Here is a 21,907-nt window from a genome sequence, read left to right on the forward strand (position 1 = left end):
TGTGGGAGAGATACAAGCCCTACACTTATTTTCATCTCAACTGCAAAAAGAGTTCTCTTATCGAAGCACAAAAATCATGTACAAAACAAAAGCTCTTCATACACCACCTGTCTTTTGCTGCCTGCCTATATGGAAAACCCGCAAGGTGCAAGGTAGCTAGTAGTCTCAATCCTCTTCAGCCTCAAAACCCTCCACTTTCCTCCCCTCCTCCTCTTCCTCCTCCTCCTCACCTCCGGCACCAGCTGCCCCCTCATCTTCCAGACCAGTATCCTCTAGTACATCCCTTATCTCTACATCAACAGAAGGAACAGTAGCCTGAGGCAAGAGCTTCAACTCCTCAACCTTGGTCTTGGTCATCTCATAGACATACTGTCCCAAGTGCTCGACCCCTTGCATAGCAGCCTCGCCCAGCACCGCCGTTGCGACCGCGGTGTTGTCTGCGCTGCCATCTCCTCCCTCTTGCTGTTCAACAACCAGCGGCCGCTCCGAAGGCCACAACTCCCCAGTCACCAGCGTCAACTGGTCCGGCCGTTTGAGAAGCAGCTCGAAAGCGTCCCTCAGTTCATAACACGCCTCGAAAACCTCACGGCGACCGAGAATGTACAATCCCAACCGCGCGCGAGAAAGAGCCACCGTCAGGCGGCGGATATCTCTCAGGTAACCAACTCGGGACGTGCGGGTCAACGAGAGGATGATATCTGTTGAATATAAATTAGTAAAAGGAGCAATAGCCAGTGACAAAAAGGGGTTACTCAAAACGCACAATCATTCTGCTCTCCCTGATACTTATCCACCGTCGTCACGATCCTCGGAAGACCAAAGATGGGATTCTTGGCGCACCGATGCGCCAGTACATCCTTGATCAACGCTTTCTGACCGGCATACGTGGCCAGTATGCTAATCTTGGAGGCTGGGTAGCCTAGCAGACGCATGTACTGGTAGATGGCCACCGCATACTCGGCCTCGCCCAGATTCTGGATGAAATGCGGCGTGGGCTCTGTCTCGCCCTTGCCCTTGTAGTCAGGGACATTGATGAACTGATAATCATACTTGAAGCCGGCGTTGGCGGTGGTGAACTCCTTCTCTGTCCGGGTATGCGGAAGGTCACCGAGTTGGGGATACCGCCATTTGTACAAGCTCGAAATAGATGGGCGGGCGCGGCCTTGCTGGTCAAGATTGATCGTTGGGACGCCGAGACGCACCAAGCGGGAGAAGAGGGACTGCTCTAGGTTCGCGTAATGGCGGAAAGCGAGACCCTGGATGACAGGTGAGTTTTGATAGTGGTCACCACACAGGACAACTCGTTGAAGCGCCAGTTGGCCATTTTTTGGCTTCTGCATAGCAAGCGGGATGAAGTTCCCAATCTCGGTGATTTGAGCGGCCTCTTCCATAATGACATTGTCGTACTGGAAACCAAGCGCCGCGATCTCGCCCCGCTTCATGGCAGCGTGAGTCGAAGTCATGGCAACGATCCGTGCCTCGTTGGTAAGAAGATAGTTGGCTTTATCTTTGTCCCTGCGCAGAATCTCAAAAGGCAGAACGTCTGCGAGTTCAGAGAAAATCTTGGAAATGTGCCGATAGCACCCATTGGCAATTTCTAGGACAGTCTCACGATCTGCCCCAGGCGGGAACAGCGGCTGAGGGGCATCTGCAAAATACCCATGGAATGGGAACACTGTGACGATATCTTCTGTGGTAGCATCCTCAACCTTGATAATCTCATTGAACTTGGCCCACGCAGGTTCAATGTAGACAGAGTTGAAATAACCAGCCGTTTCCGCAGAGCTTCCGTGTGCACCTGGTGCGCCAATACTCGCGGCGAGACGGTTGACTTCATACAAGAAGCGTTGTCGGTTCTCCAGGAAAGATTCTACCCGTCCGTGCTTACTGAAACTGCCCTCGGTCTCAAGCTCTTCCTCGCCATGACCCAGACGAAGGAGATGACGTTCGTCAATATCCAAAGCCACGATCTTGGCAAACAGCTGGTTCAGAGCTTGATTGCTGTGAGCTATGAGAAGCGTCTTCTGTTCTGGAAAGTTGTGGTAGATGTTGTTGATGATCTGCGTGGCAACGTCTGTCTTGCCAGTACCAGGAGGGCCAACAATGACTGTCAGGCCTGGCTGTGTCCCCGAGATGATCGCCTCAATTTGGGTAGGCGTGAAGCGAACACTGTTGAGTTTTGGAGCATCAACAGGATAGGGACCATTATTTGGTGGTTTGTATGTCGAGACTTTGAGGGTCTCAATCTCCGCGATGAGGGCAGGCTCAGCATCCCGTCTTCGTTTCTTGGAAGGCTTTGATGGAGCCTCTTCCGCTGGCTTCTCAACTGTCTCGAGGACATATGGCGGGCCAAAGCTTCCAGAGACGTCGTCGTCTGGTTCGACAATTTTGCCTGGCAAGCTTTCGACAAGATGCTGCCAGTCCAGGAAGGTGTCACGGAAGTTGACTTTTCTCAGCCGGTTTGCTAACTGTTTGTAGTTGGCACCGGCCGGATCACCATAGCCCAAGAATACCTCGTGCAACCAAGGAGCAAGAGGGACATCAGACAGTGTGAGATCCTGAATAGATTCAAGCACTGGCTTGAAATTGTTTTCTCGGCCGCTTCTTCGGACAAGCAGGTTGATCCCCTCGTACACATCCTGCTTACCCTCAGTGTCGTCCTTGAAGGCCTTAGCGTCAAGGCGAAGCTGAAGTCTCCGGATGTCGCTGCGATTGTGACCATCAAAGTAGGCCTGAGCGTCGCGGATTGCCCGCCCTCTGTCATCAAGCACCTGGATGACCTCAGCCGCGCGGACAGCCACCAACCCAAGCTTTTCTGCCTCAGTAACTGATGCCCCGCCGTTCGTGGCGAGCTTAGGTTTTGAAGCGTCCACCGCCAGAAGGAACAGCACATCATCAGGGCGCAGCGATTCCCACTCACGCCGGACATGTTGTGGAAGCTTTCTCAGGTCAATTGTAACCTCTGCTCGCACGGTTGATGGTTTATCATCGCCAACCAAAGGAGGCACAGCTTCCAGAATAGTAGGCTTGGTGATATTCAACGCCATCTTGGAGAAACCTGAGAACACCGTCTCGCCTGAGCGTTTCGCTTCCGGTTTTAGCCTGGAAAGAACACTTTCAATATCCTGACGGATCGCATAGAAGGCCTCGCACCGATACAAAATCATTGATCGCCACAAGAAATCGCCCACGGAAAGATATTGCAGATTCAGTTTTGGGAGCGCAAGGGGATGAGACCCATCGTAATGCTCAGTCCTCCCGAGGCCGACCTCAAAGAGGGACTCTTCGGTTGGTAAGAGGCTCAACTCACTTGCCACTTCCTGGAAAGTCTTTCTCCGCTCGAACTGCGACAGCAAGACTTCTAGGAAGAACCTTCTCCCTATGGGTACCTGGACAGAGTCTGGATACGCAGTGCGCAAACCTAGGAGCTTGCAAAGCGACTCAATCTCGTCATCGGCCAATACCGTAAGAAGGCCCTCGAGCTCGCTCTTCTTGTCGATGGCGCCGTAGTTGGACAGGGCCAACACCGTCAGCTTATCCTTGAAATGTTTGAGCGCAGTTCGCTGAAGCTTTGCAAGATCACCACAATGTCTGTCATATGCCTCCGTCTTGCTGAGCTGAGCACCCGTCTGCTCATCGATTGTGAAATATGTGTAGTGTGAAAATAACCTGCACAGATCTCGTAGCAAGCCGTTGGCCTCATCGTTGTAGACTGATGAGAGAACCAGAGCTGGCAAGACGTGAAGATCCTGCAAGAGTGTGTTGACATAGCGCCTGGTTGGAAGTTGACTTTGCAGATCGGTCAGGAACTCGACGAAACGCTCGCAATACAAAACTTGGTCTGGCTTGGCGTTGTCGGTATAAAGGAGGTTCAGGAAGTTGAGGACAGAGGTATACAACCAGGACCGCTCAAAACGTAAACGGGCTTTGGTAGCATCATCAGCCGCGTCATATCGCTTTTCAGATGCCCTCCAGGCCTTCCTCCATTGTGTGTTGGAATCAAGTATGGCATTCCGCTTGTCGTCTGTGGAAATATTATGCCATATGGAGATGGAAACTAGAGGCGCGCATTCTTTCCGTACAATGGTACAGTCGAGACTCGAAAAAGCATGAATGATGAAAAGAAGCACATGTGTCTTGATGGCCCATGAAAGAGAGCTGTCCACGGTCAGGGATAGTGCACGTCGAAAGAGGTCGGAGAAGTCAGCGGGGCGATCACTAAATATGTCTGATGCAAATTGATGTCAGTACTTCAAGGTTGTGTCAAGTTTTGGGATAGGGAGAACTCACCCCAAGTGTCTAGCCTTTCCCTCCGCTTCGCGTTCACTATCAAGATAATGAGAAGAACATGAAAGTTGGACGAGTCCTCGCCATACCCAGGCCACAAGTAGCTGTACCCATCATTGTCAGATCAACCGAGTTGCGATTCAAGATCAAGATCCCAACATACCTCTCCAATGCCTGCAAGCCCTCAAGGACCAAAAGTGATTTGAGGGGGAAGTTCTCCTTCTCCAGAGTGTCCCAGATCTCTCTCTTCAAGACATCATTGCTGACCTTGACCTCCGCTGGTTTCCTTGGCAGCCAGTGCTGCCGTGCAAGTGTCGCAAACTCGCTCTGGCCCTCCAGGTCCTCGACTGTTGGGCGACCCGACGCAGCGTTCGATCCGGAATTGGCGCTGCTCTTGACTCTTTTGGCGGGAGGCATTGTGGGTGCTGAGGGAGTCGTGGGCAGCAGGGCGAGGTGCAGGATCAAGAAGTTGTCGATGCGTCGCGCGGCCGCATGAATCTAGAAATTTATTATCATAGCGACTGGGACGCAGCAAACCAGCTCCAAGCTCCCGTCCTCCAAGACAGGCATCCAGCCAGCCTTGTCCACTGTGCGTCAACCACTGTAGCCCACTGTCACCTGTTGGCGTCCAGCAGTGCCCCGCTGTTTTTGCCGCTAGCCACTGGGGATCAGACCCACCTCCAAATTCCCATCCTGGACCTGCCTGCTGCATCAACATCCATCAGCCTTGCCTGTTCGCGATAATCTTCCATCCTGCACCTTCAATTGAACCCCAGCCTCTTTGCCATCGAGACAACAGCACAAGTCCCAGCTTCTCAATTGTCAGGAACATACATGGATGCTTGATCTTCGGATAACGCCACCGCCTCAATTCAACTACCCTTCACGATGCCGGCGACAATCGTCGACAGCCATGGCATACCGGCTGTCGCCAAAGCTGGCGAATTCCTTCGCCAGCTTTTAGAACATGCCGAAACCGTCAAGCGAACTTCGTCAATAGAACCACCTCTTATCGAATCCCACTTTGATGATCTTCGCGGTCGAATGAACAGCGTATACGATGAGGAGCCTATGGACGATTCGAGCGAGGCGAAGACGGCGCGTTTCGCCATCATCGAGACCGCTGTGCGCGATACATTCAAATATTTGGTGGTGAGTCGGACGATACACACTTGAGTTCTCGAATGTATGCTCACACCATGTAGTCAAGAGCATCGATCGATTCACCCGAGTTCGTCAAAGTTTGGAACCTCTTCGACATCCTCTCTATCCTCTCCGACAGTGAGCTTTGCGACCCTGCCCTTCTGCTGTGGCTTGTGGAGGAATTACTCGATAGCCAGACAGTGGCCGGTTGCCGTAAGGTTTTTGACTTCCTCGAGTCGCGCCGCGAAAGGATCACAGCGAAGCACTTTAAGCAAAAACAGCTCGTCATTCTTCGAACCTGCAATGAGCTCTTACGGCGTCTGTCCAGGGCTCTGGACCCAGCATTCTCTGGTCGAGTCTTGATCTTCATGTTCCAAAGTTTTCCCCTGGGGGATAAAAGCTCGGTCAACTTGCGGGGAGAGTTCCATATTGAGAACGTCACCACTTTCGACCAGATCCCGGCAAAGACCGACGGGGATGGGGACAAGATGGATGTGGACACGGATGTCGGCACAACCGGTGACGGTTCACGGAGAGGCAGGTCCAACGATGTCGACACAAAAAAGAAGGCGCTGGACCCAGATGCTCTGTATCCAATTTTCTGGGGGTTGCAGGAGTTTTTCAACCAGCCAAAGCTCCTTTTCGAGGCCAGTCATTTTGCCTCGTTCAAGTCCGGGCTTGAGGCCACCATGGCTACCTTTTTGAGCATGAAATTTGAACAGCCACCCCGCGTCAAGGAAAGGCCAGACAGGCCAGTCGAGGAGCCGAAACACACCCTCAAGCGAAAGCGAGAAGAGAGCAACGATGCTCTCTCTAGCGGCTTCAACCCCAAATACCTTACCAGCAGGGATTTGTTCAAGCTTGAGATCAGTGATCTGACATTCCGGCGGAATATTTTGATCCAGGCACTCATCATCATGGAGTTTCTGCTTGCTCTTTCACCAAAAGCAAAAGAGAAGCTGGCCACCGTAAAGGTGCCAAACAAGTCTGTCACTTACTCGGAAAAGACACTGAGTGAAGAAGACATCAAATGGGTTGTGGAGACGAAGGAGTCCATCAAATCATACCTCAAACTCGGCCCAGAAGGACCACACTTTTGTCGACTTGTCGAAACGGTACTTTCAAGAGATAAGAACTGGGTGCGGTGGAAAGTCGAGAATTGTCCTCCGATCGAGCTGCCGCAACTATCGCCAGACGTCTTTGTCGAAGCCAGAACCAACGCCGGGAAACTCGCGACTACCAAGCGGCTACGACCTACCCCTATGGGCTCTCTCAATCTAGACTTCCTCGAAGATGATGACGAGGAAAGAGCTCTGAAGAAGCTCAAGGACTGCCACCGCTACAAAGTTCCTAGTCTCGACAGCTACAAAAAAGGAATAGCCGATGATGACTTCGAAATCGGAATGCCAACAAACAACGAGTCCAAGACGGCAGCTATTGAAGGCAAGGCCAGTAAGGCTTGGCGGGCGCTGAGAATTGCGAGCAAGAGCAAGCTGATTCTCTTTGACAAGATCGAAGATGACGACAAGATTGATGTTATCTTTGAAGAGCTACCTGCTGAGAAAGACGAGGATGATCAAGAAATCACGAATGGCGAAACTGCCTTCCCCGAGGATAGGAGGCCAATTGTGGTTGTGGACGCTGGTAAACATTCTCGGGCTGCTACAGGTCTTGCAAAGCAGCTCTATGCGCATCATCCGAAAACGTTTACCAAGGTGGCCGTCCATGTAACACGCAAACCGGCAGAGGGCGAAGTAAACGGGAAGGACTTTCATTTTGTTGATACCCAGGCTTTCAACATGATGCGGGACGGAGATCAGTTTCTCGAGTTCAGCGAGGAGGCTGAGGACACTCACGGCACAAGTAGGAAGGTGGTGGATGCCATCGTCGACAACGATAGGGTTGCCGTGATGGAGATGACTTTTGAGGTAAGCTTCCAGCATGTCCTGAACACATGTTGCTGGCATATGTACTGACTTTCATTATAGGCTGCGCAGCAGGTCAAGGACAATGGCTATGATGCCAGATTCATCTTCATCCAAGCTCCTGCTCCCGAGGTGTGGGAGGGCCAACTCAAGGAGAACGACCTGTCTGAAGAACAAGTGCAGCAAGCAATCAAGGCGGCTACAGAGGCGGCAGAACACGCCAAGTCGTCGCCAGGGTTTTACGAAGCGGTGGTGGATGCAGAGTATCAGGCCTTGGAGACGGCAATTTTTGGCGCGGAGATTGGGGCAGATAGTATGGAGGCTGGGGCCCCGGCCGTGACAGACGAAGGCGATGGGAAGAAGGAGGAGGGTGATGGCGATGTTGCCATGGATGATGCGGTGCCCTCGTCGTAATTTTATCGCATCTAGCCGGTGCGGCTGCCTTGTCTTGTTACTAGCTGTCAAATGAATGATACCCCATAGCAACTATTACTTATTTACTTCTGAACTCTCGAGTACCGGTGCCGCGGGTTCAACCATCCTCGCCCTTACCATCTGGACGGTGCATAGATACAGGCCTCGAGGGATGATAAACAGACCTATCGACCATCTTGAGACCCAGCCGGCAATTCTGAGTCCATTGATGCTTGTTCAACCACTCTCGCTATTTTGAACGCCGATTGACTGTCTTTTGGGTCTCGTCGACGACATGCAGGGTTGTGGTGCTCCTGCTGGTTGCTGTTTGGGGTCGGTGATGCTGATATGGTTGGAAGGCTCCACCATCGGGGACCGCGATCGCTAAGTGGTCATCATTTGATCCAGACTTCAATGCCAACGATCTTCTCTTACCTTTGCTGATCAATTCTAATCGTCACTCGCTCACTAACCCTGGGCGGCGTCTCTTTCTTTTCTCAAACGTTGCACCCCGAGCCTTCCATTCATTCTTCAACCCAGTCTCCATCGCTATCGAGAGCACACAACCGCACGATGGAACATCTTGTGCAAGTCCTATAGCCAAGTTGCATACTCCACGACAGGACAGCCATCAATTCTGGATTCCAAAATCCAAAAAAAATTCCAAAGCAATCAGGACCTTCTCAGAATTTGATCTGTCAATCTTCTTCGACATAAGCGGCTCAATTGGACAAGTTATCTTGTCACCCACGTGACACCACCGACCGCTCGTGGAACTTGTGTGAACGGCTTTCAGGTACGTGAGCAGTGATGATGATTATCATGTCAACGTTCAATCGCTAATCATCCGGGTAGGTAAATGGCCAATCAAGACCCCGTCTGGAAGCCCAAGGAGCTTCTCGCATGCCCTTCATGTTCAAACCTCCTACGCGAGCCGACAATCTTCCCATGCGGAACCTCATTATGCAAAACTTGCCTACCGGAACCGCTTGAGCGGCCAAGAAACATCACCTTTCCCGTGCTGGAGAACCGTCAAAAGGTCTACCGCTGCCTGTGCGGGAAAGACCACGCGGTGATGGACTGCGGGACTGACATCCTCGCCTCGAGCATCATGAGCACCGTTCACGGGGAACTCGAGCGCCAACCCGCCGCCGCCCCAGAAGAGGAAGAGTCCTTCCTCGCCCAGCTGAGCAAAGTCCTCAGACCGGAGTTCGACTGCCCGATATGCTTTGAGCTGTTTGATGAGCCTGTCACGACGCCGTGCGGGCATACGTATTGTCGTCCGTGTCTGAAGTCGATAACTACTCTTGGGGAGGATCTTTACTGTCCTGTTTGTCGTCAGGGTCTCACTTTGGATGGGACGCCGTTTTTGTCGGAATACCCGGAGAATCGCATTATTATGAAATTGATACCCGTCCTTTGGCCGGACGAGCTTGAGGCCCGGAAGGATATACCCCCTGCACCACCGCCTCGTCAGGCCGAGATACCCATTTTTGCGCTGGCGACGGCGATGCCGACGATGAAGATGCCGTTCCGGATTTTTGAGCCGCGGTATAGGCTTATGATGAAGAGGGTGCTGAGGGGGAATAAGGAGTTTGGCATGACGATGGTTGATCCCCTGACGAGGAAGGAGAGCGACGTGGGGACTGTTTTGAGGGTGGAGGCTCACCGGTTGCTTGACAATGGGGATTATCTGATCAAGGTAGTGGGTGTGAGGCGGTTCAGGGTTTTGGAGAGGAGGGTGAGGGACGAGTATTGGATGGCGAATGTTGAGCCGTTTGCGGATGTGAGCTTTGAGGAGGAGGAGGCGATGGAGGCGATGGAGACTGGAAGACAGCAAGGGGAGGAGGATAAAGCTGATGGCGCTCCTTTTGAGGTGGAGGGACGTACCGCCATCGGCACTAAGGACACCGCTCCCACCCCCACGACAACCACCACGGACATGACTGTGGAATCACTTCATACCGCCTCCACCAGGGACCTCATGGCCTTTGCGTTTGGCAGGGCGATGAAACACCGAATTGACGACCCTCTCATGCCTAGCGACCCATCAAAATTCACGTGGTGGTTTGCTCACAAGCTTCGGGATCCACCAAAGAGACAGGACTTTTTGGTCGAAAGGAGCGTGAGAAGACGGTTGAAGATGTGTTGTGAGAAGTTCATCGAGCTTGAAAAGACGGCGATGACTTCTTGGTGAGTTTTTTTTTCTTCGTTCCTCGGTATTTCTATCATCTTTTCAGGCCCTCTTGACTACCTATCCACCTCCAGAAGCCTATTGAATTTCTCTTGGCGCCCTTGTATGTCTTTGACGTATTTCTTCACGTTTGTTGCTCCCCCCAACGAGGCAGGCAGGCTGCTACACAGACGAAACCCTTGGGAATGGATACGAAGCTTACGTTTTTTTGTCCGTCTAGGGTATATTGGCTACACCGCGCTCTCAGGAGCTTTCCACTGCCCATTTCAACTGCGTTGCTGATAATATTGTTGTGTCTGTATGTGTTCCTTCCAGATTGGATTAGCCCGAGATCATAATCTCTGTTAGGGAACGCACTGCTGACTAGGTTTTGTGTTTGTAGTTGGGTGTCGTAAGGTGAAGGGATACTATTGGATGCACGCTTTGGACTGTTTTGTAATATATTAGATGCGTTGTACATATTTTTTTTTTTTTTGGCTGTATGGACACTAAAAGCAAGGTGGTGAGGAATGGCTGTGGATAGATATAATCTAGGCTAGATATTTGGTTCAGTCTGTTCGGCGTGCTATCACCCTTCTTTTTCGGCTTGTTTGAATACCAACAGTTCAGCTCACATTTTCACCAGACTAGAACGACATCTCACAAACAGAATCGAGATTAAAATAGTGTTCAATATTCCTCCAAAATTCTCTCTTACATATCAAAACATGTCTTAGAGAGACTTTTCTCTCCATAACCAACCAGCCATTCCCATCACCTAACACCCCCCCATCTCCCCCTCGCAGCCCCCTCCCCACTGAGCGCCAGCCTCCTCCCAATATTCCCAAAGCAAACACAGCTACAAAACAACACACTCAACATCCACACCCCCGTCTCAACCACCTCCCTCTCCCCTACCAACTTGATCCCCCCCGACCCAGCCACATATCCAGCATTTGCACTCCCATTCCTCCTCATGCGCCCCGACCCCAACCCCCCCCCATCCCCATGCTGATAAAAGGACGGCGCGGGCATCAACCCCGGGAACACATCCTTCAACCCCAACCCAATCATGCCCACCGTCCCCACCAACCCAACAAACGCGCTCAGCAAAAACCCCGGCTTCGACCGGTCGATAAGATACCAAATAAACGGGTTGATCAACGCCAGCGTCAGAGACACCTGCATCGTCGACGTCCAAGACAGCTTCCTAATGGCAAAGACGATCCCCACAAACAGGCCTATCGATCGGATAACGAGCACATAATCCGCCTCTTGCTGTCGCCCTTCCCGTTCGTTCTGCTGCCGCTGTTGTTGTGGGGATGACGGGAGGGGTTTGCTGGTCAGAGGCCCGTTCTTCTTCGCGGCGGGGATGAAAAACTGGTCAAACCAGGGGAGGAGGCATCCCAACAAAACGCCCGAGGCGCCCCAGAAGAGGAGGTATCGCCAGTCGAGGGGTTCGTCCGAGGTGGTGGGGGGTTGTTGGGGATCAAAGTTTTGCGCTCTGGGGAGGCGGGTGACGAGGACGCCGTAGCCTAGGCCGAGGGCGAAGAGTAAAGAGGCGCGGAGGGCCATGGAAAAGATGATGTATGCTTGGGAAGGGGATTCGAGGTCGGCGGTGGGGGCTAAAGAGGGGAAGTACGATGTTCGAATCGAGTTTCGGATGTGCTCTCTGTTGATGTGGCTGCTGCTATCTCTTCGCTTCTTGATCAGCGTGAGGGTTCGCTCGTCGATGTCCCCTGGGTCTGGGGACTGTAGAGTGCCAGGGGTTTGTCCGCCTGTGTTGTTGTCCCATGAGGGGATATCGACAGCGTCTCCTTTTATGCCTGGTGTCAGAGACGGGGAGTAGATCCCTAGGAGTGTAGAACCGGTGAGGTTCATGAACGAGGTGGCGCGGCTGATGGTGCTAGGGTTTCTCGACGCTTGGCTGGGGTTGTTGTGAATGTCGAGGAAGGCAAGGTCGGAAGCCGTGATGCCTGGTGTTCGAGTTGCACTTGGGGGTGCCGAATCTTCTTCGGGAGGTGTGGGAGATGTAAAGGCCAGCCGGAAAGGTCTCCGGGGAATGGGACGGAGGATCTCCGGGCCCTGACGCTCGGGTGATTCTTCCATGGTGTTTGGTGTGTCCTCTCTTCAAGCAGCTAGTGCGAGGTTGTTCTCTTGCAGTGGAAGCTTCCAAGCTCGTCCCAACCCAATTGGTTGAGATTCGCGTCCAGCTCGTGTAACCACAGCCCAATAGCCAGAGATTTCTTTTTCAATATGTTGCCAACCACTCTGCTTCTATTTCGTTCGGCGTTTGGATGACCCGTGGTCGTCAGGGTTGGGAGCTTGACAAAGCAAGGGAGGAATGAATAATCTTCAATAAATGGGGGAAATGATCCAGATCCAGGCGTCCTGCCAACGTTGCAGGAAGCACCAAGACGCAGTAACAATTGATCATGCGCCAATGGGCAAAAGTGACAGCAGAAGTGTCTGTTTCATTTGGGTTGACAAGAGTTGGGACGATACCAGGCGTCCCGTAGATGTACGGAGCTAGAAAAGATGGGAGAAAGCAAGATGTGGTCAGGCCAGAGAGGTGCCAGATCAGGAAAGTGTTTAAGGGCAGACGCGCGCGGAAACGCCAAACCGGAGCGAGTGCAAGGATTTCCATTCCAAGCCCGCTTGCATGCATCCCTCCCACAAAATGACCAGGGTGCCGACGGCACTGGACACACTGCATGTCTTTTTAACTTTGTCGCTGATGCAACAGCAGAATTTGTTTGGTTTCTGCATCAAGTCAGGGGGTGCGTTGCACCGCTGTGCGTTCGTATAACCAATAGTGTATAGAAATATGAAATATCAGCCTGAACACACCCTCTTCTCTTTGTGTAAGTGACGATCCCCCCGACCTGGAAGGGTCCATCAGCTCTGGAGAGCGACATGGAGAATTGATTGAAAAGCGGGGTGTCCTGGTCCCTGTTTTAGTGGGACAATTGAGCTTCTTCTCACTGGCTGTCCTTCACAGCATGTGATCAAGCACCAAACTCGTCCAAGCTTCAGGGTTGGTCTCCTGGCTCTGACCCCAGGGTTCAACAGCGTCAACCGTCACGAAGTTCTCGTGGGCAGCGACTTAGCCCACGTTGTACCCCTCTCTTGACGTCGTCCAAGGAGCTATCCAGCCTGCTCAGTGCTCCTTCAGTGGGACAAATGGCCATGACCAATCCGGGAAGCTGTATCGTTGCCTGGCTCGGGTTGGTTGTCATTCTGCAAGCTGTCGATCTAGGAATTTTGTTGCTGCAACGCTGCACTGACAGCATCAGGCGATCAAGCCGGGCAGCCTGGCTCTGGTCATTGGACGGCTTGCATTCTGCCGCATGAGTCGAAGTGACCCGAGATGAGATTAGACTGAGAGCCTCTGTGGTCTTGCCTCCTCAGAGTTGTAGTGATACGATGCCCCTCTCGCCAGATTTGGACACGTCGTCGCGAGATGATTCACGTGAGAGAAGATCACACCAGTTAGAAGTCCAATAAAGGGCCAAAAACCAGTGTGCCATACACTACACCATGTGCTGGTCGGCACCTTGATGGCTCCGGCGCCACTATCTACTACCTAGAAACACTTGATATCCGCGTCAAACTGTGGAGCTAGAATGAGTTGAGGTCTCATGAAGTAAAGAATTGAACAACATACTTACCTAAGAATGAGCCTCAGCTTGCCCAGCTTCCATTGCTGTCTGTCAAACCTGAATTCCAAGCTTTTGATCACTGACAAGCTTGGCCAGAGCTAGTCGGCCAAGATGTGAGCGATAAGATAAGAAAAAAGTCTCCACTAAAAAAGTTCGAACAACGTCCATCCAATGCGACAACAAATCCATGTTGGAAAAAAGATCTTAGAAAGTGACACCAAAACAACAGTCTCTCTCACATTACCACCACCCACAGAACCAATGGCCTCCAAGAGAAAAAGAGAAGCTGCCGCCAATGGCGATGTCGCCGAAAAATCCAATGCGACGAAGAAAGTCAAAGCCCCCCCGGCCAAAGCCGCTGCTCCCCCCAAGTCGACCGCTTTCAAGCTGAACGGCGATGCCCCCGTCCACATCCAACTCATCGCCGGCTCCTACGACCGCATTCTCCACGGTATCACCGTCACCATCAAAACAACCGAAGTCATCTCTGAACCCCCAACAGAGGCCGAATCTACCGACAAGAAGAAGAAGAAGTCCAAAAAGTCGAAAACCACCACCCCCATCACAACAACCGAGCAATCCGCCTCCTTCGCCGACACCTTCCTTTTCAACGCCCACAACTCCGCCATCCGCTGCCTCGCCATCTCCCCCCCCTCCGCCCCAGCCCCTAAACAAACCCAAAAGGTCCTCCTCGCAACCGGCTCAACAGACGAGCGCATCAACATCTACAACCTCTCCGCCCACCCCCCCTCCTCCCGCTCCATCTCCGACCCAGACACCCAGCTCCTCTCCTCTCTCGCCCCCCGCCCCATCCTCGAAAACAACAAGAACCGCGAGCTCGGCACTCTGCTGCATCACACAGGCAACATAACCCGCCTCTGCTTCCCCAACCGCTCCAAGCTCCTCTCCGCAGCAGAGGATTCCACCATCGGCGTGACGCGCACCCGCGACTGGGCCCTCCTCCACAATTTCAAATGCCCCATCCCCAAGGTTTTTGGTCGCCCATCAGGTGACACCGCCGGTGTGGGCGGGACCCCCCAGGGCGTCAACGACTTTGCGGTTCACCCCTCCAACAAGATCATGATTTCGGTCTCCAAGGGAGAGAAATGCATGCGTCTTTGGAATTTGGAGACGGGAAAGAAGTCGAGGGTGTTGAATTTTGAACGGACGATGCTGAATGAAGCGGGGGAGGGGAAGCACTCGACTGGTGAAGCGAGACGAATCATCTGGGGCAGCAGCAGCAGCAAGGGAGGGGAGGATGAGTTTGCGCTCGCGTTTGATAGGGATGTGGTTGTGTTTGGGATGGACTGCAGGCCGAGGTGCAGGGTGATGGGGGGGATCAACAGGACAAAGGTTCACGTGATCAAGTACGTCCGGCTTGGGGATGAGGAGGAGGATGGTGCTTTGTTGGCGGTTTCGACCGAGGATGGGAGGGTGCTGTTTTTTGATACGGCGGAAGAAAACTGTCAGTCTGCGACTGAGGGGAAGACGCTTGCCACGGCGAGGCTTGTCGGTCAGCTGGGCGGGAAGGAGGCCGGTGTGACGGGCAGAGTGAAGGATTTTGTGGTTTTGCCTGTAGAAGACGAAAAGGGGGTGAGGTCGTGGTTTGTGGCTACGGCGGGGAGTGATGGGCTGGTTCGTGTTTGGAGGTTGGGCAGCGGTGAGCTCAAGATTGAGGAGAAGAAGGAGGAGTCGACAAGACAAGTAGGGAGGCTGCTGGGCGCGTATAAGACGCAAAACAGGATTACGTGCTTGGGGGGCTTCGTCATGATACCCAGGCCCGATGGGGCCGAGGAGAGCGAGTACGAGTTTGACGACGAGGAGGATGACGATGACGAGGAGGATAGCTATGATGAGTAGAGTGTCGGTCAGGGGTTTACACGGCGTTTTGGATGGGGAGTGGGTAGCCAGGCTCGTATAATATTCAAAAAGACAAATTGCCCATTTCATTGGGAGACAAGACAGGAACAACCAGAAAATACACGCAGACATGCCCTTCGCCATGCTTTCTATATTCTTCTTTGGATCATTGGTTTGTGTCTGATCACTTGTAATATAATATGTACATGAAGCAGGTCAAAAACACCCCCTAAACTCCCGTCCAGTCCTCCGCTGACCTCTTATCCTTATAGAGAGTTTAACTCAACCCGTTCTACCCGTGTTTGAAAAACAATGCAGAGGGTATAACGCATGCATTACAGGGCAAGGTCCGTCCCGTCTACCGAATGATGCCCGTGCCCGCCTTCTGCCCTCAAAATATGTACCATGTTTTGATCATGAGAAACCAGCTCCAGTCCACTACAACATAAAACACATTGCGACCATGGCAGTGCTCTATAGTTACAAGACAAATATAGCAGTCCAGCAACAAACCACATGATTATTTACCAGGCGCAGGCGTGGCACTACCGCTCGCTTGCCTCTGGTGTTGAGCAGCTTGTTGCTGCTGCTGTTGCTGTTGTTGTTGCTGTTGTTGCTGAGCCTGCTGAGCCTGCTGGGCAGCAAGTTGAGCAACTTGCTGGGCTTGTGCTTGTTGCACTGCCGCTGCTTGGTGAGCCTGCGGGTTATGTGGCTGCTGTTGCTGGGCCTGCTGCTGGGCTTGTTGAGCCTGCTGTTGGGCTTGGATCTGGGCAGCTTGGGCCTGCTGCTGAGCCCGCAGCAATGATGCGTATTGATGCGGGCTCGTGGTTGCTGTCATGGCGTTCAGGCCTGGTTGGTGTCCCAGCTGCCCAGCCGCAGCGCTCATAGCGGCCTGCTGGTGAGCTTGGGCAAGCTGGTGATTCTGGGCGTTCTGGACAATGATCCTGCCCACTTGCTCCATGGCAAGGTTCCTGGCCTCCTGTTGCGTGAGGCCTGGACTCTTGTTCCGATAATGCACCTCCAACTCAGCGATGCGCTGCTGTACTGCAGGGTTAAGAGCCCCACCCGCCACTCTGGGGTTTAGCATGGGCATCGTCAGCCCAGCGCCTGGTGAAGTAGCCAAACCACCTCCGTTAAAGGCCGCCATCATGGCCTGGGCGTTGGCATTGGCCATAAATGCTCCTTGGTTTAGACCATTCACCACACTGCGCATGGGTGAGGGTGAATTCTGGGTTCCATTGACCTGGGGGTGCTGTTGTGGTTGCTGGCCAACCTGCTGAGGCTGTGGCTGCTGCTGAGGCTGCTGGGCCACTCCTTGTTGAGGCTGATGTTGCTGCTGCCCAACCTGCTGTTGCTGGTGGCCGTGAACCTGTTGGTGGGCTTGTTGAGCTGCCGCCTGCTGAGCCTGTTGAGCCGCTTGTCGCTGTTGCTGAGCAAGTCGAATGGCCGCCTGCTGCTGCTGTTGGATGGTTTGAGCCTGCAGCACGAGGTTGAGATCTGGCTGTGGTGTCGCCATTGGCATTCTCTGCTGTGCTTGGAGAGCGGCTTGAAGCTGAGCTTGAGGGATGCCGGCCATGGGAGGAACAAGTGCACCAAGACCATTCAAACGAGCCTGAACGGCAGGTGGCACTGCTCCGAGAGGTGCTTGCATCGGGATCCGTGCTTGCACTCTGTTCTGGGCCACTTGGGCTGGCACGTTCAGCCGGGCAGCGGCGGCGGCGGCCATCAGGGAATTGGCACCAGGCATTTGCCCAGCCTGTGCCGCGGCAAGAGCAGCAGGCGTGCCCGGTACCGCGTGAGGCTGTGGTTTCTGCCATGTGATGTTAGTTCTGGAAAGACTTGGTGAAAGAGTCGGGATTGTGAAGCTTACCAGATTCTTTCCGAGGGCAACTGCTTGCCGCGCTGTGTATTGAGCCATCCTCTCAGCAAGTTTCTGGTCACGCTCATGCCTCATTATGCTATAATCACGCGGCGTCTTGGCCGGTGGAATCGGCTGCCTGGATACCTCATTCACCTTACGGCTGGCAACTTGACTGGCTTGTTGTTGAGCCTTCTGGATGGCCGTCTCCCGCCTCTTCGCCAGTTTCCTCATGGCATCAATCATGGCCAAATGCTTCTGGTTGCGGCGCCGTTCTACCCGCATCGTCGTGGTCGGCCTGCGCCTAGGAACCGGAGTGACTGCGCCATTTGGCCCAACTTGCTGCTGGGCCGTCTGGTTCTGCTGCAGGATAGCCCGCTGGGCATTGTCTATACGTAGCTGATATTGCTTAAAGTACGGCGTCTTGGCCAACTCAGTAGGCAGGCCTTCCAGATTGGTCCACCGCTCAAAGCATTCCCAAGGAGTCCGCCGCTCAGCGCCTGAAGAAAAGAGGGATTTTGTCGACATCACGCTGGAAATCAGAGACCAGTTATAGTTGTACTCGAGTGCTAGTGACTTGAGCTGGTTGTCTTCCGCAAAGGTCCATTGCGATGCCATCCTGCATTCAAAGAAGCTCTGAGAAGGCATGGGGTACTCGGTCGGGGGTCGGAATTGGTGACCCGCGTGCAAACGATCTCGAACAGCTTTCATTTCAGGGTTGAATAGCGCAACGGCCGAGTTTTCTGGCTGCGAGTGCGCATTGTTATCTGGCTGCGTGCCGAATATAACTTCATCGCCATCTTCCTTGTCGCTGTCTGAAAGATAGTCGAAGCGACGTCGCTTTCGCGGTGGGCCTTTGTCGGCCAGTACCATCTCGCCCTCGACAAACTTGCTCAGGGCCACAGCTGGTCTCTTCCATTTTGCATCCGGATCATATTCAGGCCCAACAAGGTCGAACTTGGGTATTTGGAGGGGTGATCCATACATGGGAAGGTTCTCGAGCAGGAGTTCAGCCGTCTTACTAGGCTGCAGTCCAAAAACAACCTCGTCATCCTGGAGCGCAAATATCATGGCGGGCGCCACCGTCTCGACCATGGCCTCCAAGTGCTCATCCTCGTGTTCCGCCGGTGAATCCGAGTGATCCAATTCGGGAAGTGGCTCTTCTCCTTCACCAGAATCAGTCATTTGAACATCCTGGCCCGGTGCTGTTGGTTTTGGTGGTACAACAGTATTGACCTGAAGCGCGCGGCGTTCCTCGGGGCTTGAGTAAACCCATTCTGCGCACGCATACGCAAGATTCCGAGCAACTGCCCTTTTCCACTTGCGCTCTTCTCGGAAGTCTGTCCTCATCCACTTCATTTCTTGGAGCAAAACATCCTGGTGAGACGGGGGCCTGGTCGGCTCTGGACACCTCATAGGTTGTCTCAGGGACCATTTGTCATGCTGCTGTAGATGGTAAACCCTTCTCAGAATCTTGCACGCCTGGTGATCGAGTATCGACAGGTACTGGTCAGACGTGGAGACTGTCTTGTGGGCCTGGTTAAGAAGTTTCTCAATAGGCTTCATCCAGGTAGATGTGCGGGTGAACCCTTCAATGAAAAGCGGAGTGAAATAGTCATCCGAAGGTATATATCCAGGCCTCTGGCGATTGATCGCCAAAACACTGTCATCAACCGTCTTGTGTGTTTTCTTTGCCGGCTTGCCGAAAATAACTGTCGGGACACTTCTTCGCCGTCGATCGCGTTCCCTATTCGCGAGCAACTTCAGTTGCGGGGCTGAGAGGTTCTTTTCCGAATCATTATCTGCCTCCTCGGGGACCCGGGGTTCGGTGGCCTGGGGCGCTGGTGGCTCAATGGTAATGGTTGGAACTTCCCTGGCTGGGGTTGCCCGTTGTTGTGTGACAGCGACATTTTCGTCCTTCGAAACCCCTACAGGTGTTGGCGTGGAGCTTGAAACCGGGGTAGGTGTAGCCTTGGTGACTGCTTCGAGAGCTGAGGGCCGCTGTGGGATTTCTGTCGGTTGTGTTGGAACAGAAACATCCAAGTCCATCGGCGCAACTAAGCTAGCTTCCCGCCTTTCGCTCACAGGTCCCGGAGTGGGTGACAGTCCATTCGCAAGAGGTGGTGTGCTCTGCATCGCAGTTTGCCCAACAACTTGAGCCGCATTTTGAACTGGTTTCGCTAATGCTTCGGCGGAAGATTTGCCGGCGGAACAGGCCTCTGCAGGGCTCAGGGCTTTATCTTCTGGCTCCTGAGGTGACGCTGAGCTACCCTCATGTGCAAGCTGTGCTGCAGCAGACTCCTGAAGAAGCTGGGCCTCAACACCACTCATTACTGCCGAATTCGACTCGTCCAACGAAGTTGCATCTGCCGTAGGATTGCTTGCGTTCCGTTCGCCTCCCCTATCTCCTGCTGTAACATCCTCTGGAGCCTTGACGCCATTCGTCTCGTCTGCTCTTTCCACATACGGTGGTCCTTCATTCTCGGGACTCGTGTTTGCCGAATCTGCTACAGCAGGAGTTTGAGCCGACAAGGCGGTGGAGCCAGGAGAGGATAGAGCATCTTGGTACCGTGACGAGTCTGCCGTTGCCGGGGCTGAACCTGAGTCTTTCGGGCTCGCAACACTGTCGACATCCATTGATCCGGGGGCATGTTCGAGAGGGAGAGCATTCGTGATGATGCGAGGTTGGGCTGACGCTGGCGCTGATGGATGACCAGGCTGCGCCAGAGAGGGTGTGGTGATGGTACCATTCGTGGCGATATGGTTGCTTGTCGCGGTGGTTAGCGGTAAGGAGGACGATGCCTTCTCATGTAGGTCAGTATGTAAGCCATTCTGTCCAAGCGATCCTGCTTTCGAATTATCGGGCGCGGCCAGGGGTAACGGAGTCGAGGTTGTCGTCGTTGTCGAAGACTGTGGTAGGGCCTGTTGGTCCTGCACCGTCAACGAAGACTTCGGGGTGCCGAGTTGAGCATCATTCGCTACGTGGGCGGCAGGCTCGTTGGTCCGGGCATCTTTGATGGAAGAATGGGGCACACTCTCAATAGTTGCAGGTTGGGAGTGAGCTGGAAGAGTTCGTGCATCGAATAGGACTTTTTGGCGCGGGAACTTGGCGAGCTTTCCCAGTCGTCGGCCTCTATAAGTTCACCAGGTTAGAACAAGAGCCAGAGTGACGCGACGGCACAGTGTCACGTCGCTGAGGACATAAAACAGCCTAGAGTTGCAGATATGAGATGGTACGTACTGAGTGAAGTCAGTGTCAATCAAGAAAGATGTTTCGGCTGGTGCTGTCGGGGCCGCGTCGAGGTTGCTGAGGTCCAGGTTCGGAATGCCATCTTCGTCGGTCGCAACAGCATATAGTTCGCGCAGCTTGCGCTTCCGCGACTGCACAATTGAGCTACACCAGGTTAATACCGACTTTTGCATATCAAAATGATCGGAAAATTGAGCTCTATCGAATGCACCGCTACTTACCTCAAACCCTCCCGTTTGGATCGCAGCAGCTTCGCGCGGTCGGCGGGACCGACCTCAGTCATGTCATCAGCGACCGCGACATCCGTTTTTAATCAAACGGATGTGATTATGGGCTTGAGCGAATTGAGCAGACCCAAAATGAACGATAAGAAATGATGGAAATCACGGGCGTTGCGACTTTCAACACTGCGTCGATTGATTGAAATGGTCGCGAGGCAGAGGGTAAAATCTCTGTCGTGCCGGTTTGGGGGGCTATCAGATAATCCAGAGTCAAGAATGGGAATCGGGCAGCGGCTGGCGGGAATGATGCAGTAAGAGAATCGAAAAATGTTAAGCCGAGATGCATCAGCGCCTGAAGAAAGCGTGAACTCGCCGTTTGGAGAGGTGCTGACGACAGCTGCTGGGGCTGCATTATAGAGGGGAAAAGGCCTGGAAAATCCACTAGATTGGGGCATCAACGCGGCAACAGCTTCTGAGTGAGTGAATAACACAGTGTGGATCCATCGTGCCACGGTAGCAAGGGTGTCTTGGCGAGAAAGGCATGTCTGCCACTCTGCAGGCGATGCCAAGGAAGGGGGGGCCGCGGCGGCTGAAAGAAACGCTGGAAGGGGATGAGAGAGTGAAGAGAGTATGAAGAACTGCTTCTTCCTGGAATAAGAATCCAGATGCTGCAGATAAAGAGGACTTGCTGAATATCCCGTCATGCTGTACCAGAGTCTTGAGCCTCGAGGGAGCCATGATCATGTCTGGCCGCCTTGCCACCAGCCTGCCTTGGAGGCTCATGAACGTCCCTGCTCAGGGCTATCGACGGCTGATCTCGGCAGGTTGGGATGGTGTCGATGTTGAAGCATGAGGTGTTCGAGAGCTGTAGTAACGAAAACAGAAGAAAATCTATGTCATGGGAAAAAGCAGCCGATCCGGTTGTGAAACCCAGAGTGTGGAGTGAGGAAAGTGTCAGCATCCTGAAGCTTGTTGGATGACATTTATGGATGTCTTTGCGGATAATAAGCTTTCTAAGCTATTCTGCCTGACCGATCAGGCATAAAGTACTACACGATGCCGCCCTCGGCACAGTCCCAGTAGCAAGCCTACACATTGGCATTTGTAGGACCCA

At 53.2% G+C, this 21,907-nt stretch overlaps 7 protein-coding genes across 7 annotated transcripts; 3 read left to right on the plus strand and 4 right to left on the minus strand.

Annotated features, from left to right (window-relative positions):
- Positions 1 to 18: 18 nt before the first annotated feature.
- QC761_711180 (uncharacterized protein) lies at positions 19 to 4,779 on the minus strand. Its single transcript, XM_062882668.1, has 4 exons — positions 4,451 to 4,779; positions 4,291 to 4,391; positions 764 to 4,228; positions 19 to 698 (listed from the first exon to the last, which is right to left on the minus strand). The coding sequence occupies exons 1-4, from the start codon at positions 4,702 to 4,704 to the stop codon at positions 166 to 168; spliced, it is 4,353 nt and encodes a 1,450-aa protein (XP_062728733.1). The 5' UTR covers positions 4,705 to 4,779; the 3' UTR covers positions 19 to 165.
- Positions 4,780 to 4,946: 167 nt separating this feature from the next.
- Positions 4,947 to 7,769, plus strand: QC761_711190 (uncharacterized protein; the record flags this gene model as incomplete). Its single annotated transcript, XM_062882669.1, has 3 exons — positions 4,947 to 5,439; positions 5,493 to 7,358; positions 7,419 to 7,769. Exons 1-3 carry the CDS (start codon positions 5,176 to 5,178, stop codon positions 7,767 to 7,769), a joined length of 2,481 nt encoding a protein of 826 aa, XP_062728734.1. The 5' UTR covers positions 4,947 to 5,175.
- An 859-nt stretch (positions 7,770 to 8,628) lies between these two features.
- Positions 8,629 to 10,599, plus strand: QC761_711200 (uncharacterized protein; the record flags this gene model as incomplete). Its single annotated transcript, XM_062882670.1, has 3 exons — positions 8,629 to 9,962; positions 10,184 to 10,261; positions 10,346 to 10,599. 3 exons carry the CDS (start codon positions 8,629 to 8,631, stop codon positions 10,356 to 10,358), a joined length of 1,425 nt encoding a protein of 474 aa, XP_062728735.1. The 3' UTR covers positions 10,359 to 10,599.
- Positions 10,600 to 10,716: 117 nt separating this feature from the next.
- On the minus strand, positions 10,717 to 12,051 carry QC761_711210 (uncharacterized protein; the record flags this gene model as incomplete). The annotated part of the gene is made up of 1 exon (XM_062882671.1): positions 10,717 to 12,051. One exon carries the CDS (start codon positions 12,049 to 12,051, stop codon positions 10,717 to 10,719), a length of 1,335 nt encoding a protein of 444 aa, XP_062728736.1.
- Positions 12,052 to 12,534: 483 nt separating this feature from the next.
- On the minus strand, positions 12,535 to 12,860 carry QC761_0111620 (uncharacterized protein; the record flags this gene model as incomplete). Its single annotated transcript, XM_062873223.1, has 2 exons — positions 12,535 to 12,652; positions 12,793 to 12,860. 2 exons carry the CDS (start codon positions 12,858 to 12,860, stop codon positions 12,535 to 12,537), a joined length of 186 nt encoding a protein of 61 aa, XP_062728737.1.
- A 915-nt stretch (positions 12,861 to 13,775) lies between these two features.
- On the plus strand, positions 13,776 to 15,464 carry MAK11 (the record flags this gene model as incomplete). Its single annotated transcript, XM_062882672.1, has 1 exon — positions 13,776 to 15,464. One exon carries the CDS (start codon positions 13,776 to 13,778, stop codon positions 15,462 to 15,464), a length of 1,689 nt encoding a protein of 562 aa, XP_062728738.1.
- Positions 15,465 to 15,984: 520 nt separating this feature from the next.
- eaf1 (RNA polymerase II transcription elongation factor SpEAF) lies at positions 15,985 to 21,751 on the minus strand (the record flags this gene model as incomplete). The annotated part of the gene is given in 5 exon segments (XM_062882673.1): positions 15,985 to 17,274; positions 17,335 to 20,455; positions 20,564 to 20,716; positions 20,794 to 21,373; positions 21,383 to 21,751. Coding segments are annotated over 4 exon segments (4,626 nt in total). The 5' UTR covers positions 20,856 to 21,373; positions 21,383 to 21,751.
- Positions 21,752 to 21,907: the final 156 nt, after the last annotated feature.

The sequence above is a fragment of the Podospora bellae-mahoneyi genome, chromosome 7 (genome assembly GCF_035222275.1).
Source record: "Podospora bellae-mahoneyi strain CBS 112042 chromosome 7, whole genome shotgun sequence".
Taxonomy (NCBI): domain Eukaryota; kingdom Fungi; phylum Ascomycota; class Sordariomycetes; order Sordariales; family Podosporaceae; genus Podospora; species Podospora bellae-mahoneyi.

Coding starts and splice junctions, on each gene's coding strand:
- QC761_711180 (XM_062882668.1), bottom strand. CDS start 4,704: ATGCCTCCCGCCAAAAGAGTCAAGAGCAGCGCCAATTCCGGATCGAAC. Junction 4,229..4,290: donor GGAAAGGCTAGACACTTGGG/GTGAGTTCTCCC, acceptor AATTTGCATCAG/ACATATTTAGTGATCGCCCC. Junction 699..763: donor TCAGGGAGAGCAGAATGATT/GTGCGTTTTGAG, acceptor TATATTCAACAG/ATATCATCCTCTCGTTGACC.